Source organism: Lupinus angustifolius, chromosome LG19 (genome assembly GCF_001865875.1).
Source record: "Lupinus angustifolius cultivar Tanjil chromosome LG19, LupAngTanjil_v1.0, whole genome shotgun sequence".
NCBI lineage: Eukaryota > Viridiplantae > Streptophyta > Magnoliopsida > Fabales > Fabaceae > Lupinus > Lupinus angustifolius.
In genome coordinates, this window is record NC_032027.1 from 62,312 (window position 1) to 77,396 (window position 15,085).

The 15,085-nt window shown below is 32.0% G+C and overlaps 2 protein-coding genes across 3 annotated transcripts in view; both read left to right on the forward strand.

The window, feature by feature from the left end:
• Nucleotides 1-2,062, forward strand: part of LOC109333831 (ent-copalyl diphosphate synthase, chloroplastic-like) — a 4,527-nt gene extending 2,465 nt beyond the window's left edge. Inside the window, exons 9-14 of the mRNA XM_019569407.1 lie at nt 113-228; nt 471-569; nt 652-888; nt 999-1,122; nt 1,272-1,463; nt 1,668-2,062. Of these exons, the coding sequence (XP_019424952.1) occupies nt 113-228; nt 471-569; nt 652-888; nt 999-1,122; nt 1,272-1,463; nt 1,668-1,901 (1,002 nt within the window). The 3' untranslated portion in view covers nt 1,902-2,062. The remainder of the gene's footprint in view (nt 1-112; nt 229-470; nt 570-651; nt 889-998; nt 1,123-1,271; nt 1,464-1,667) is intronic.
• Nucleotides 4,649-12,808, forward strand: LOC109334928 (ent-copalyl diphosphate synthase, chloroplastic-like). 2 transcript variants are annotated; one of them, XM_019570941.1, is made up of 15 exons: nt 4,649-4,812; nt 5,298-5,369; nt 5,500-5,594; nt 5,882-6,182; nt 6,322-6,505; nt 6,897-7,111; nt 7,518-7,638; nt 7,884-7,996; nt 8,111-8,337; nt 8,461-8,576; nt 8,693-8,791; nt 8,922-9,161; nt 10,514-10,628; nt 11,045-11,239; nt 12,413-12,808. In XM_019570941.1, the coding sequence occupies exons 1-15, from the start codon at nt 4,659-4,661 to the stop codon at nt 12,635-12,637; spliced, it is 2,472 nt and encodes an 823-aa protein (XP_019426486.1). In that variant the 5' UTR covers nt 4,649-4,658; the 3' UTR covers nt 12,638-12,808. The 2 variants fall into 2 exon arrangements, with proteins under 2 accessions (XP_019426486.1, XP_019426487.1); XM_019570942.1 differs by having other exon boundaries at nt 5,885-6,182.

Consider the following 15,085-nt stretch of genomic DNA (forward strand, 5'->3'; position numbering starts at 1 on the left):
TATATATATATATATATTGTATTTAGTTATGTTGTATTTGGTTCCACAGAACTTATCATATTGTTAAGTCTGGTTAAACATTGCAAGTTTGTAACAAAACAATACTCCACAGGTGAGTTACGCTTTGGACGTTCCCTGGTATGGCAGCTACCCTCGATTGGAAACAAGATTTTTCATTGAACAATATGGCGGTCAAAATGATGTTTGGATTGGCAAGACCCTTTACAGGTACATTTCTTTTAATCCAAAATTCCTATTAAATCAGTTAATATTATATTATTCTCCTTTGATTCCACCCATTGGTATAACAAAATCTTCTACTTTTTTATCTATGGCCATGTGTTCTATTTATATTATACACCAACCTATATATCCTGTTTAGTCCAGTGTCAGCATATGTACCAAAACCTACCTTAGTGATGAAAAACTCCTAGTCCAAATTAAAATAAAAGTGCATTTTCTTTTGGCAGGATGCCCTATGTGAATAATGAGATCTACCGTGAGCTTGCAAAATTAGATTACAACAACTGTCAAAAAGTTCATCAAGAAGAATGGGAAAATATTCAAAGGTGAGTGTAGCCAAAGCTACTTCATTAAGCGATAACACAAAGTGTCATATTATGATTGGTCATTTTTTATTTCCAATGGCAGGTGGTACTTGGAAACAGGACTGGAAAAATTTGGATTGAGCAAAGAAAAACTATTATTTTCTTATTTTGTGGCAGCAGCCAACATATTTGAGGCAGAGAGGTCTCTAGAGAGAGTTGCATGGGCTAAAACTGCAGCTTTAATAGAGACACTCACTTCCTACTTAAAGGATGAAGAAATAAGGACTGCCTTTGTGGATAGGTTCAATGACATCATCACCAGACGAGACTACTCAACTAAGTAATGCATGCCTTTCATTTTTTGTTTGAGATAAAATAAAAGTCATACTTTACAAATAAAGCTTATGAGTCTTTACTGAACAAATTGTATTTCTTGAATGTGTCTTGCAGGCAGCTGAACAAGAACAAGAGCGAGGAGGAACTCCTGGGTATTTTACTGACAATCCTTGATTACCTTGCCTTTGAAATGTTTCGATCTCGTGGTCAGGAAATTTCCCATCATTTGAACCAAATCGTGAGTATTCATTCCCTTGTGAGGTTTATAACTTCTGACAAACACAGCCAAAGCTTAGTATCTTTCATTATGAACAATGTCAAGAATAGCACTTGGCAAGAAGTACATAATTTCTCATGCAAAACTTGTCATTACTTTTAATTGATCAGTGGCAAAGTTGGCTCTCAAGTTGGCAAAAAGAAGGGAGCAGTTCCAAAAGAGAAGCAGAGTTGCTTGTGCAAACCATAAATTTAATGGCTGGCTCTTGGTCAGAAGAGTTGCATCTCAATCCTCAGTTCCAAACATTGATGCAAGTCACTAACAAAATCTTCCATGGGCTCCGTAATTATCAAAGCAACAAGGTCAGTAAAATATATACTTAGATAGAATACCTGTTAGAACAATTATCTTTAATTACACCCTTTTCAATGACACCAAAACATATTTTTTTAGTCTTTGTCATGTTTTATTCTGCTTAGAGAATATAGCAAACACAATAATGTTAAAGACATGTCCATTCTGATTAAGTCCAAGATCCTGAATATTTACACTTTTGCTATTGTTAGGCACATGACAGTGGTAGAGCCAACCTGAGTACAAGCAGCATGACTATGCCCGAAATAGAGTCAGAAATGCAAGAACTTGTGCAATTGGTAGTCCAGAATTCCTCAAATGGCATAGACTCCAATATTAGGAACTCATTCTTCATTGTAGCAAGGAGTTCCTACTATGCAGCCTGCTTTGAGCCAGAGACCATTATCTCTCATATTGACAAAGTTCTCTTTCAAAAAGTGATGTAAATCACTCATAATTAGAATAAATGTCACCCTTCATTATGTTATTTTCCCCTCCAATCCCAATGGGAATTAAACCTTGCACCTACAACATGGGATACCCAATGTTTCATAGTCTAATAGAAAATGCAATAAAATTATAGGCAGATCTACAATGTGCCAAATTACAGTAGTTGCTGAAATTTCTGTCATGCTTTGTTGCAAAGCCATACATAACTAAGCATAAAGTCAGATAAAAAATGAAGGTTGTGTTAGGTGGTTGGTATTGAACACAAAAATTTATCCAATATCAGTAGTATGGTTTTTTTTTTGCACATTTAAACTAGTGAGCTTGCACCTACATCTCCAAACATCTTTCTCTATCTAAAAAAACATAAGGACAAAATAGTTTTCTCAACTTGATAACTAAAATTAATCAGCACCTTATTTAAGTGCAGAAACCAAACAGGTGAATTATTGAAAAAATCCCTTCTATTTTAGTAGATGAAGAAAACAATAAATAGTAAGCAAGAGAGCTTCAAAACAGATACTAGTAGTGAGGAGAAAATGAACCCATATGAATCACAAGTTACAGTAAAAGAATGTTGCCACTTTCCACTTTCCAGAGTAAGATAGTAATGATATAGATATGATTGAATAACTATTGGAGGAGTAAATGATCAAAATCAAGTGCATGTAATATGATTGTAGCTTAGACAATAACTTGTAATTTTTATTTCCTTGTTTAGAAGGTCCAGTAAGTTAAATAATTGAATTATTTAGTTATGGTGGTTATTGACTCCAATTGTGTACAATGCTTGTTGAACAAGCCAACCATTTCTCTAGTATATAAAGCCATGGTTGCTTCTTCTTCATTGAATAAAAAATAAACAAATATGCATTGTGCACATCTAACATGGTATCATAGCATTATGCTCTGAATCCTAATGTGCTTCTTTCCTTCTTCAATCTTCGATTCACGAACAAAGAAGGAAATTAATCAATGGCAGAATTAAGACAAGAGTCACAAGATCACGAATCACAAATTTCACCATTCAAATAGTCTAAGTATAAGCATGAAAAAAACATTACTTGTTCTCATTCTACCCTATAGTCATCCCTAGTTTCTAATGATTCACCTAATATGTAATGAAATAAATTTTAAATAAAAAGAGAATTATTCAACCATCTTGACAATATAAAACCATTAAAAGAATTATCTATTTAGTAATAAAGAGAATTGTGAATTATGATCGAGTATTATGACGTCATTCGAATAATACAGTCGTTCACATTTAGTGAGATACTACTACGCCATAATTCACACATAACAACACTCATTAAATAAAGCATGTGTGTTGAACACTATTAAATGAAATGCAGAATAAAATCAACAATAATCGGTGAAACATGTATTATTAATTGTGATAGGCATATATACATTCAACAATGATTACTTTTATTCCATTGAGTGTTGTTGAATATATGACTCAAAGATTCAACAACAGTAAGTGAAATGAGCCAAGTTGCTTCTTACACATTCAATCATGTTTGTTTCAATGAGCATCATTAAAAGTCATAGGTTCAACAATGTTTACTTTATTGAGCACCAACCTTTGCAAATTTAAAAACAAAACTTCAGACACAATAATACACATATCATTCTGCTTCTATTTCTCTTATTCTTCTCCACCGGTTACCATTCTTTCTCATTTTTTTGTTTCTCTCTTCAAACAGTGGTCTCAATTTCTCTGGGTGTTTTGGCACATCTTATAGAAGTTGGTGGGCATCAAATTAGTGACAATGAGTTAGACATATTGCTTAAAAGTATAAGGTGAAACATTCTCTTATTTCATGAAGATTGAGTTGGTTATTCTGATATTAACTATAATCCATTTATTTCTTCAATTACGGGGATAATAATTTCATTGACTAGTCATCTATATCCTCATCATCTTCGTCCATTTCATTAGTGCGTATAATCTTCTCGATTTTCTCTAATTCCTTTATATTCAGTTATTTAATTTACTTTTTGTTTAACCTTCGTTTTTGGTGTATTCAACGCTACGCATTCATGTATTTTTGTAGGATGTACGAGCTTGGACTTGTGGGCAGTTGACTTTTTTTAATATGCTTAAGACTTGTGTTGGGTTAATAAATTTGAACTAAGGGAGACAAGTTTATGAATTAGGTTTTTAGAATCTGGTTTTTGTTGTTAATTATGTCATTGAATTTGTGGTAAATATGATGTAATTAGATATGTTTGTCATGTGTTTAATAGAATACATGAGAGAAATGTTCCTTCATGGATATTAATGATTTGTGGATTTTGTAATACAAGGAAATTTGAGATTTAGCAATGTTCTAGAAAGTGTACATTCGACAACATTCACTCAAACAAGTATTGTTAAATGTCTAATTTTTATAGTGCTTTTGAAGTGATATTAAATCTAACTCTATATCTATTAAACTCATATACACAACGCCTGAAAACATTGTTGAATTTGAAATTGAGTGAATGACCTACTAGATCTGTTAGGGTCTAATTTGAAATTGAACGAAATAATAAAGAGCATGGTGAAGAAGTATTGAGAAAATTATGTTGGTAGTTTAAGGAATGGTAGGAGTAAAATGGCAAGAGTGCCCTTAAATTAATCCTTAGTTTAGGATGATCCCATGCACCCATTAGCGGGAATCTCTTGGGAAGTCATTTCTGTCTGTTTGCATCTCACTTTGCCTTTTTAAACTCTTAGTATCCTCTTCCAAGTGAAACTAAAAATAATAATGTTTTATCAACACATCATGTCTTCTCACTTCTCCACTCACTATCACTTTCCCTCTTTATTCTCTTCTTCTAACCATCTCACTTTTCCTCCTCCTCCTTCTCCTTCTTTCTTTCTTCATTCCTTCTCCTCCTCCTCCTCCAAATCCTCTATAGGTAATTAACAATTTCGCCATTTCATCATGCACCATCTTCTTCATCCACCTTCTCTTTGCTATTTTCTCTTTATTTAATATTGTAATAATTAAGTGTGTGTTGGTTTGGGACATTCTATTACCCAAGAACAAATGTAGTGGAAGCGTGGAGAGTTGGATTTTTAATTCAGGAAATCATTTCTTGCAACCAAATGGGGCATAAATTTTTTTATTTTTTATTACTTACCAACTTAATTACTATATAATATTTCCATCATTACATATCACAAACATCTTCCTTCGTTAAGAACAAAGTCATTCTGGCTCTTTAACTTGTAGTTCTTGAGATTTCACTATCAAAGAAGGCTAAAGTACAAGATGTGTTGTCTGTCGTTTTCGACTAATTTTTTACTACAAGATCCTCAAAGTAATGTCGTACTTACTTTACTTCCAACCAGCAAAAGTAATTAATTAATATTAATATTTATATCATTTTTTTATGCATAGGTGCTTTGTCGTCCGAGACTAAGCACAAAAAAGATTTCAGATGCAGAGCTATATCCAAATCACGAACTCGAGGTATATATGTATATGGTCGATAATAGAGATTCCTTTTTCTCTCCTAAAATATAAAATAAAATTTATTTAATAATAATTCTTTTTTTGTAAAGCTTACTATAACAACTTTTTAATGTTGTGCACTATGCAGAATACCCAGACCTATTAGAGAGTGGTCTAGCAACGTTGAAGTTGCATGAGATTGATGTGGAGGATGAGAAAGATGAGGAGCAAGAGCTTAATGAGGTTCTTTAACATTAATTTTCTTTTTCAACTCACATCACTTTTTATTTTATTTCTCTGACTTTCCTTATTTTATTTTAAACTCACATCACTTTTTATTCTCACCATTTTTACACATATTTTATAGTAATAATTATTGGTGAAGAGACTTTTTCTTTCTTGGGAAACACAATGATCAATATTTATAAAATGTGTAAAAAGTATGCATGAGTATGTAATAATACTATTGTTACTAAGCTCTTTCTTAATTAAACGTAGCCTTTGTATATGACATTTTTATTTGGTGAAAGAAGGTTTGGAATGAGATAAAGAAAAGAGTGGAAGCAATCAAAACCATATTTGGTTCGATGGAAGATGGAGAGATAACCGTATCTGCTTATGACACAGCATGGGTTGCTCTTGTAGAAGATGTTAATGGAAGTGGTGCTCCTCAATTTCCTTCAGCTCTAGAATGGATAGCCAAAAATCAAATCCCTGATGGTTCATGGGGTGATAGTGAAATATTTATAGCACATGATCGTATTCTTAACACGTTGGCTTGTGTTGTTGCATTAAGGTCATGGAATTTGCACCCCGAAAAGTGTGAGAAAGGTAAGGTTACTACTTATTATTAGTTATTACTGCATTATAATTAGTTATCTATTAGCCTAACACAATTAGATTAGTTGCCAAATGCTAATCTAATGATCGAGTTTATTAATGTCACACACACACATACACACATTTATAGGAATGAATTTTTTTAAAGAAAACCTTAGCAAGATTCAGAATGAGAATGCGGAGCATATGCCAGTTGGGTTTGAAGTTGCTTTTCCTTCACTACTGGATATAGCTCGAAGTTTGAACATTGAAGTACCAAATGATTCTCCTATCTTGAACGACATTCTTGAAAAGAGAAATGTTAAACTCGCAAGGTATAGACGTTTTTTTATTCATTCATTCACAATCTTACTTTTTCTGGTAATAATTATGCTTCTCAGAGGTTATGCTCTGCCCATATCTATTTTCGTAATAAATCAAAGCAATCTTATCACATAAATACTTTGAGTGTAAAGGTATTTTAAGTATCAGAATCCCACGTCACTTTGAATATGAGCTTAGACAATTTTCTCATATGAATTAATTTTTGGGATGGAGTGTTGCACTAGATTATTTTAATATGGCATGACATAATAATTACATAATATATTGGTGAAAATACATTAAAATTGTTGATCATGAATAAAGTCATTGAAATTGTTGTATAGTTTAATGTTGTTTTGAGAAATGAAGTTATGAAGTTGTGTTGTGTTGTGTGTGGGATAGAATACCAAGAGAGATGATGCATAAAGTGCCCACAACTCTGCTACATAGCTTGGAGGGTATGTCAAACCTGGACTGGAAACAACTTCAAAAACTACAGTGTGAAGATGGGTCATTCTTGTTTTCTCCATCATCCACTGCTTTTGCTCTAATCAACACTAAAGATGAAAAATGCCTCAAATATTTAAATAAAGCGGTCAACAAGTTCAATGGAGGAGGTAAAGGGCCACTTGCCCATACACACCACTCAATCTTTCCTCTTTTTTCAACTTTCAATATCTTCACATATTCCCTCTACTTTATATATTTTACTTATACACTACTACTCAAAAAAATCAAGTTAATCCTATAAAATAAACACTTTTAACTTAGTCATGTTTTTTTCCAAATACTAGTTAAACTGATTTTTTACAATAAATTTGAGAGATAATGTAATCCATTTGAAGAACCAATTTAACTAGTGTTTGAGATTTTTGATGATTAAATTGCTTTTTTTATTGTTCAGATATTAAATATGCATCTGTGTATTTTTTTTTTTTGGAACCCAATTTTGACCTTTATTCTTAATTAAGATATAATATATCTATTAATTATTAGTGTATGACTGTGGATGCCTATATACAGTTCCAAACGTATATCCAGTAGATTTGTTTGAACATATTTGGGTGGTTGATCGGCTAGATCGTCTCGGAATATCAAGATATTTTCAACAAGAGATCAAAGACTGTATGAATTATGTTTACAGGTAATTGAAACTGAGAAAAAGTTTTTGTTTTTATTTTATCCTCTGCTACTTCATTTCATAAACAAACAATGTCTTAAAAATAGGATACGGTGCTACAATGATGTAGGACAAGAATCTTTTGTTATTTGAGAGCATATAAGAATATTTTCTTACTGTGTGATAGAGGTGTAGCAATTAAGCAATTGTTATTTATTTAATTAGGTATATTTATGTATAATAATGTGTATATACAAATATAATTTCAGATATTGGAGTGAAAAAGGGATTTGCTGGGCAAGAAATACAAATGTTGAAGATATTGATGACACAGCAATGGGTTTCAGATTACTAAGATTACATGGACACCAAGTTTCAGCAAGTAGTTAAATAATATAATTGAGCATATAAGAGTATATATAATTATAATTATAGATATAAGTTGATAAGAAGGTAATTAAGTATAATGAATAATGGTATGATATTAAAATGACAGATGTGTTTAAGCAGTTTGAGAGAAATGGTGAATTCTTCTGCTTTGGTGGGCAGAGCACGCAAGCAGTGACAGGAATGTATAATGTGTACAGAGCTAGTCAAGTAATGTTCCCAGGAGAGGAGATTCTTGAACATGCAAAGCAATTCTCAGCCATGTTTTTGAGGGAGAAACAAGCAGCAAATGAGTTATTAGATAAGTGGATTATCATGAAAAACTTGCCTCAAGAGGTAGGGTAATGGACAAAATAAATATTGAATAATGTTGACTAGAGAATTAATATTAAATCCAAAAAACAAAAGGGTATGGTTGATGATGAATAATATAATCAATTATTTGTATATGTTGCACAGGTGGCGTACGCATTGGACGTGCCATGGTATGCAAATTTACCTCGAGTGGAGACAAGATTCTACATTGATCAATATGGCGGTGAGAATGACGTATGGATTGGCAAAACTCTTTATAGGTATATTCCTATACCCCACATAAATACATACATACATATATACTGTATCTAAAATAAAACAACTTTTTCTAATGTCATTTTTCTTCTTCTTAATTCAAATTTCTCATTCTTCACAGGATGCCCTATGTCAACAACAAAAATTATCTGGAGCTTGCTAAATTAGATTACAACAATTGTCAAGCGCTGCATCTAACAGAGTGGGCCAGAATTCAAGAGTAAGTAAGCGACAAAGCAAGTTTAGATAACAATTTTTAGTATTAGAAATGAGAATAAATAAAGATAAATGTAACTTATTTTGATTATATAATATATTAATGTTAGGATTTGAACAATATTATTTATTAGGTGGTACTCAGAATCAAGACTGGGAGAGTTTGGATTAAGCAGAAAAAGGCTTCTGTTAGCTTATTTTCTTGCAGCAGCAAATATATTTGAGCCTGAAAGGTCTCATGAGAGACTTGCATGGGCCAAAACTACAGCCTTGCTTGAAACAATCACAATCTATCTTAGTGATGCCGAAATGAGGAAAGCTTTTGTGATCAACTTCATTCACCTCATCAATGTGCAACAACATTCCACTACCTGGTAATTACATAACCTTGCTTTTTCTGCTACACTTAAATCATAGCTTGTCTTCACCAAAAACTACAAATCATACGTTAAGTTGTCTAAGATATACTCATAAGTTGTCTAAGATATATATATAATTGTGTTCCACATATAACTATATAAGTATCCTATGGTATTGGTAGTATTAAGAGAAAAATATGTATATACTTAGTTTACTAAATTACATATTATTCATATTTAATCATTATTCACTATTATTAATCCACATTGAGTAATTGGGCTTAGTCTAATAAATATGTGGTCCTAGTTTAACCTATGCCTAATCGTAGCGGGTGAACATGATTCGTGATTTGTATCGAAACATTGGTTAAATCTTTAATATCCTCACGGATAATTTCAATAGAATAATGTTTTACGTATATTAATGACAAGAGATAGTAAATAGTGATAAATATATAGGAGCAAATTAAACAATCCTCTTTCTCATGTTTTCTTCTATTCACAATTAATGGAACGTGCCAAATTATGTCACAAACTTGCTTCTTTTAATCTTTTCTTTCTTTCTAAGATCAAATTAATGACGATTCTTGAGTTCTAGTTGGTTGTGTGTAAGAAATCGTTTTCAATACCTGTTGATATGCATAAATCAAGTGGACAACATTTAACCGTTGTTTTGTCCAGTGTGTCAAACATTTTCTTTTGTCCTTCTGTTTCCCAATATTTTTTTACAACAGAGGCACCATAACGCCTAACCCACCAAGAGTGGAGTTGCATCATACTAGTTAAATCACAATTTCAACTCAGCATTAACTCTCAAAGAGTTTTAGTATACCATCTTAATACATTTATTATAAAAAATTATTATTAAAAAATTAATTACCAAATTTAAAAGTAAATATATCATTGTCTAACCTTCACAATTTCGTCAATCTAATAATTACGAGGATTTAAAACTATTCATTATGGAAATTAAATTTTGATGTGAGAGCATTAACCACCCAATTCATAATAAAATATTGCATACTCCTATTTGAGCAACTGGGATCAACCAATAGCAAATGTCATAGGCAATATTGTGGTCCTGAATGAACGCAATAATTTGGCATAGGCAACATGGATAGATAGAAAAACAAATAAGCATCATGCCAAATTGCTTGTGTTTTTTGAGCTTATTACTTTTGTCTTTATTTTTGTCTTGTCTTTTGTTCTAGTTTGTTTGTGTTATTTCACCTTGAAAGGTTCATAGTACTTGCAGACTGCAGTATGAAGTCCTGAACCTTATTACACACATAGAGAAATGCTGCAGTCTAGTCCTTTAGCCTTAAGAGATATTGATCACTACATTAATTGTATGTATTTATGTGTAGGATGAACAAAACAGGACATGCACTTGCTGAAACTTTGGTTTCGACCATTGATCAAATCTCATTGGATATATTCGTCTCTCATGGTCTTGAAATTCGATATGATATGCATCACACTGTGAGTCTCATTCCTTTCCTAACTATATATTATATTAAGCCTTTCACTTCATCATAAACTTCACATTATAACAAAAATTACAAAAACCAAAATAGAGCCTTAGTTCTATTAGGTGAATTAGCTAAGTGGTGGATAGAATGATCTATTATAAATTATATTCATTGATAAAATATTTATCACTAAATATTTCCTAATCATTTCATCTATATCTAGAAATGCATATAAGATTTTAATTCTTGTAATGGTAATTAAGAATCAAATTCTAAAAATAATTTAACTTGCACCAGAATTCAGTGGTGACATTTCTCATAGACAATGATTTTTAACTAATGATAGAAGTGGGCAACCACCAAACCAAAGTACTAGTGTTTCCAATATCTTCAATATTATTGATTTACTTTCTGCTTTTACTGTAGTGGAAAAAGTGGCTTTCAAGTTGGCAAAGTGAAGTAGACAAATGTGAAGGAGAAGCAGAGCTTTTAGTGCAGATAATAAACCTAAGCGGTGGACATTGGATTTCTAAGGAGCAACTGTTCCATCCACAATACCAGCGTCTTCTACAACTCACTAACACAATCTGCCATAGACTCCATTTTTACCACAAGGACAAGGTTAGTAACATGGCAACCATTATATATGCAAAACTTCAATTATTTTTATTCTTTTTTTATACTATTAATGCCGTATTTTTATAAATTAATAGACTAGTTATTTATATAAAAAAAGAACACTAGAATACATATATTAACTTGGAGTGACACGAAATTGTAAAACGCTTTGTGTACATGGAGTGTTATGCCCAAAAAGCATTAACATATACCCTCAGATTAATGCTAGCAACTTTCCAAATGTACTATTTTATTTACCTTCCCTACCTTTCCGTAAAGGAAGAAAAAGGCAAAGGATAGTGTTAGGATATGTTCGTTGGAGTTTGGATGTGTAGTGTCTAAAAAGAAAGATAGATATATGCTCTTTGGATTATCAGTAAAGTGAACTCAGCAGCTTTAATGAAAAGGTGCTACAGTAATAGTAACTTGTGCGTGCACAACCTTTAGTTTTCATTTTGTTGAGGAGAGAAAGAAGGGAAAAAAGAGGAAGGAGAGAAATAGGATATAAAGTGTTTTACGTCCATTTGGTTGAGAAGATAAAAGAGGTGGGGAGGGTAAAAGGGATATAGGACCCATCAAAATTTATTCTCACAAGTGTGGAGAGAAAGTTAAGTTGCATTAAATGACTAATATAACCTTTTTCAGAAGTGTTTATTCTAAGTAATTACTTTTTTATTTTAAGGATATTTTTATCTTTTAAAATTTAACATTATTTTTCTCTTCTCACTTTCTCTTTCCTTTCTTTTTTCTTCTCAATTTCTTTCATCAACCAAATAAAGCAATAGATTTCTCAAAATATTATGAACATTCTTGTGAACAGAAAATAAAGCTCTTATCACTTATTTAGTGATGAGGTGTTTTGCATTAAAGTACTGCATAATTGGAATCCCCAACCCAATACACCATTCAACACAAAAAACTTTGTCCTTTAGTATAGTGCATCAATCTCTTCTACCATTGATGTTACTCCATTTTCAACAAAAATGTACTTTAATTTTATCACTTTACAAAAATATGAGGTGATGTATTTGGCATTGATGCAGCATTATTCATCTTCAACTATGGTGAACTCCATAATATCTTTGTAGGGGGAAACAGCAGCAATATTATTGCCATTGGATTCAGTTAACATACCATTTAACTTGCACTCTTATAGTAAACATTTTCTTCTATCAGGAACTTGAGAATGCGAGGAACATATATAACATCACTACACCAGAAGTAGAGTCAGACATGCAAGAACTTGTCCAATTGGTGTTCCAAAAATCTCTAGCTGGCATTGATTTCAATATCAAGAAGACTTTCCTCATGGTGGCTAAGAATTTTTACTATGCAGCTTTCTTTGATTCAAGGACCATCGGCTTCCATATTGCCAAAGTTCTCTTTGATAAAGTTGTTTAATAATCAAATTCAGTGTTTGCAAGATTTCACCACCACTGTGTAATTGCCCATCTATGTAAATTATAATATCAAATGTTATGTTTCAATAAATATATATGTCAGGAGTTTAAAGTGTATGTGAGATAAGTACTACAATGAGAAGAAATGAACAAAGTGAGGTACATATAAGCATGTGGACTAATGCATACATGAATGAATGATCAATCTTTTGTCTTAAGATCTTAAACTAAGATATCCAACTTATGTGAATCTTACTTTAGCCTATTGTTTATTAATGATCCTTAATTGCTTCCACTATGTAAACATTACCTACCATTGATGACAGAAATAGCTAATTCTTTCAATAAACACAATCGAATAGTTTCAGATCTTGAACCAATTTTAATAATAAAGAATTATAATTAATTTCAAGATACAAGCTTCCCCTAATTTGTAGACCAAGGAATCCATATCAACTTTATTTGATCATGATCATAGACCACTAGAGTAGAGCATAAATTAAGGTTGGATCAATTTCAGTGTCGTCCATTATTAATGCCAAACTCAACTAACATATGATAATGGCATACAACATTACCCCAGAGGTAAAATTATTGTTGTGACAATATAGCAACAAATGTACGAAACCTAAAGTGCAAGAGAGTGTTGCTGTTACTTGTCAACATACCCCATCTTGAATGGGGAATAGATACGTACAAGGTGGTTTGCACAAATATAGGTAGTGGACTATTTTAAGGAAAAGGATGAAGCCACGTTAAGAATGGTGTTCTAAGCAGTGAGATATGTTTCTTTAGACTTGTTTGTCTAATGTGTTCCTCATAAGGCAATAATTTAAATGGCAGACAAGGCCTCATATTAACACGTAGCAAACTTGACAACTTCATCTTCAGCATGTGGTGGAGTTTCTTTGAGGATAAAGAGTAAACAATAAACAATTTCATCCATAATACTTATAAATGAGTTTCACTTTATTTATTTATATTTTTGTACAAGTAAACATTTTTTAATGGAGAGAAGGAGCACATTTTCGAGTAATTGAATTCCAGATGTTTTCATGTCTTTATTAGTGAGTTCATTCTTTGTGGTTGATGCTATATATAGTCAAATTCAAAACATGGAGAAAACGTGTAAGTTATGTTAGGTTATTGATAATCAATGTACATTTTTTTTCAAATTTTTATAATGTGAATCAACAATCTAATAAGGTAAATGTTATATGTTGTTTCCTAGAAGTAACACTTTGTATCATCTAAATACAGTGTCTATTTAGGAAGGTTTACCTTTTTTTTATACTACTAAATATATTTTCTCACATTTTTTAGTAAAGAACTAATCACTTTCGGAGTTTATAGCTGCCCCTCCCAACAAGTGTCGCTTTCAGGGATCGAGCCCTCGACCTTGAGGATTCAGTAAGGCCTTACACTACAAGACCAATGCCTTGTTAGTGATCGGTCTATATATGAATCTAAACATATATGAGTACTCTTACAGGTAAATCAAAGAAAATAGTATACATGGTGATTAGGATTTTGATCAATTTTATGTGTTTACAAGAAACTAAGTGGGTTGATGCGAAAACAATGGAATTTGATGTTTCTGGTTTTAAGTCATGGTATACTGGTAAGACGAGATTGAGAAACGAGGTGCGCATAATTGAAGATAAAGTTGGAAAAATACAAGACAACTAAGAAAGACGTCAAGAAAGTGATGCGCATAGCGAGAAATAGAGGATATGGTGAGTTATAAAAATCGCAATGTAGAAAGGAAGGATATAGAAATGTCTACAGACTTACAAATGGTATGGAAAGAAAGAAAAGAAACTTGGCCAAAATGAAATACGTTAAAGATGTAGATGAAAAATTCCTAGTGAATGACAAATATATTAAGAAAAATGGAAGAATTATTTTCATAAGTTTTGATTACTATGATTCTTTGCAATTTGATCACTTTTATATTAAAGAGCATGAACAAAAGTATACATTTTATCGTAAATTTTTTGAATGTAAGGTAAAAGAAGTCTTGAAAAGATGGAGAATGACAAATCAATTTGATTGAATAATATACTTATTGGAGTTTGGAAGGTGCCACGACAATAGGACAATAGTTAGCTTGCAAAGTTGTTTAGTGAAATTATGATGTCTAAGAAGATGTTAGATAGGTGTGGAAGAAACACTTCAATATCTATTTTTAAGAATAAATGGATATATAAAACTGTACAAATTATGTAGGACCCGCCAATTTTCTACATTACAAGTTAAGTACCCAATTGTTCTCCTACTTAGGTATTCTAGTGGGTGTGAACCATAGAAATAGTACAACTTGGGACGCTCTCTTGGATCGATTGAGAGAAAGACTCTCATCATGGAAAATGAGTCACATTTCCTTTGTTGTTTATTGCAAGACAAATTACAAACAATTGACTCATTGCTTAGAAGAGGGTTTGAATCC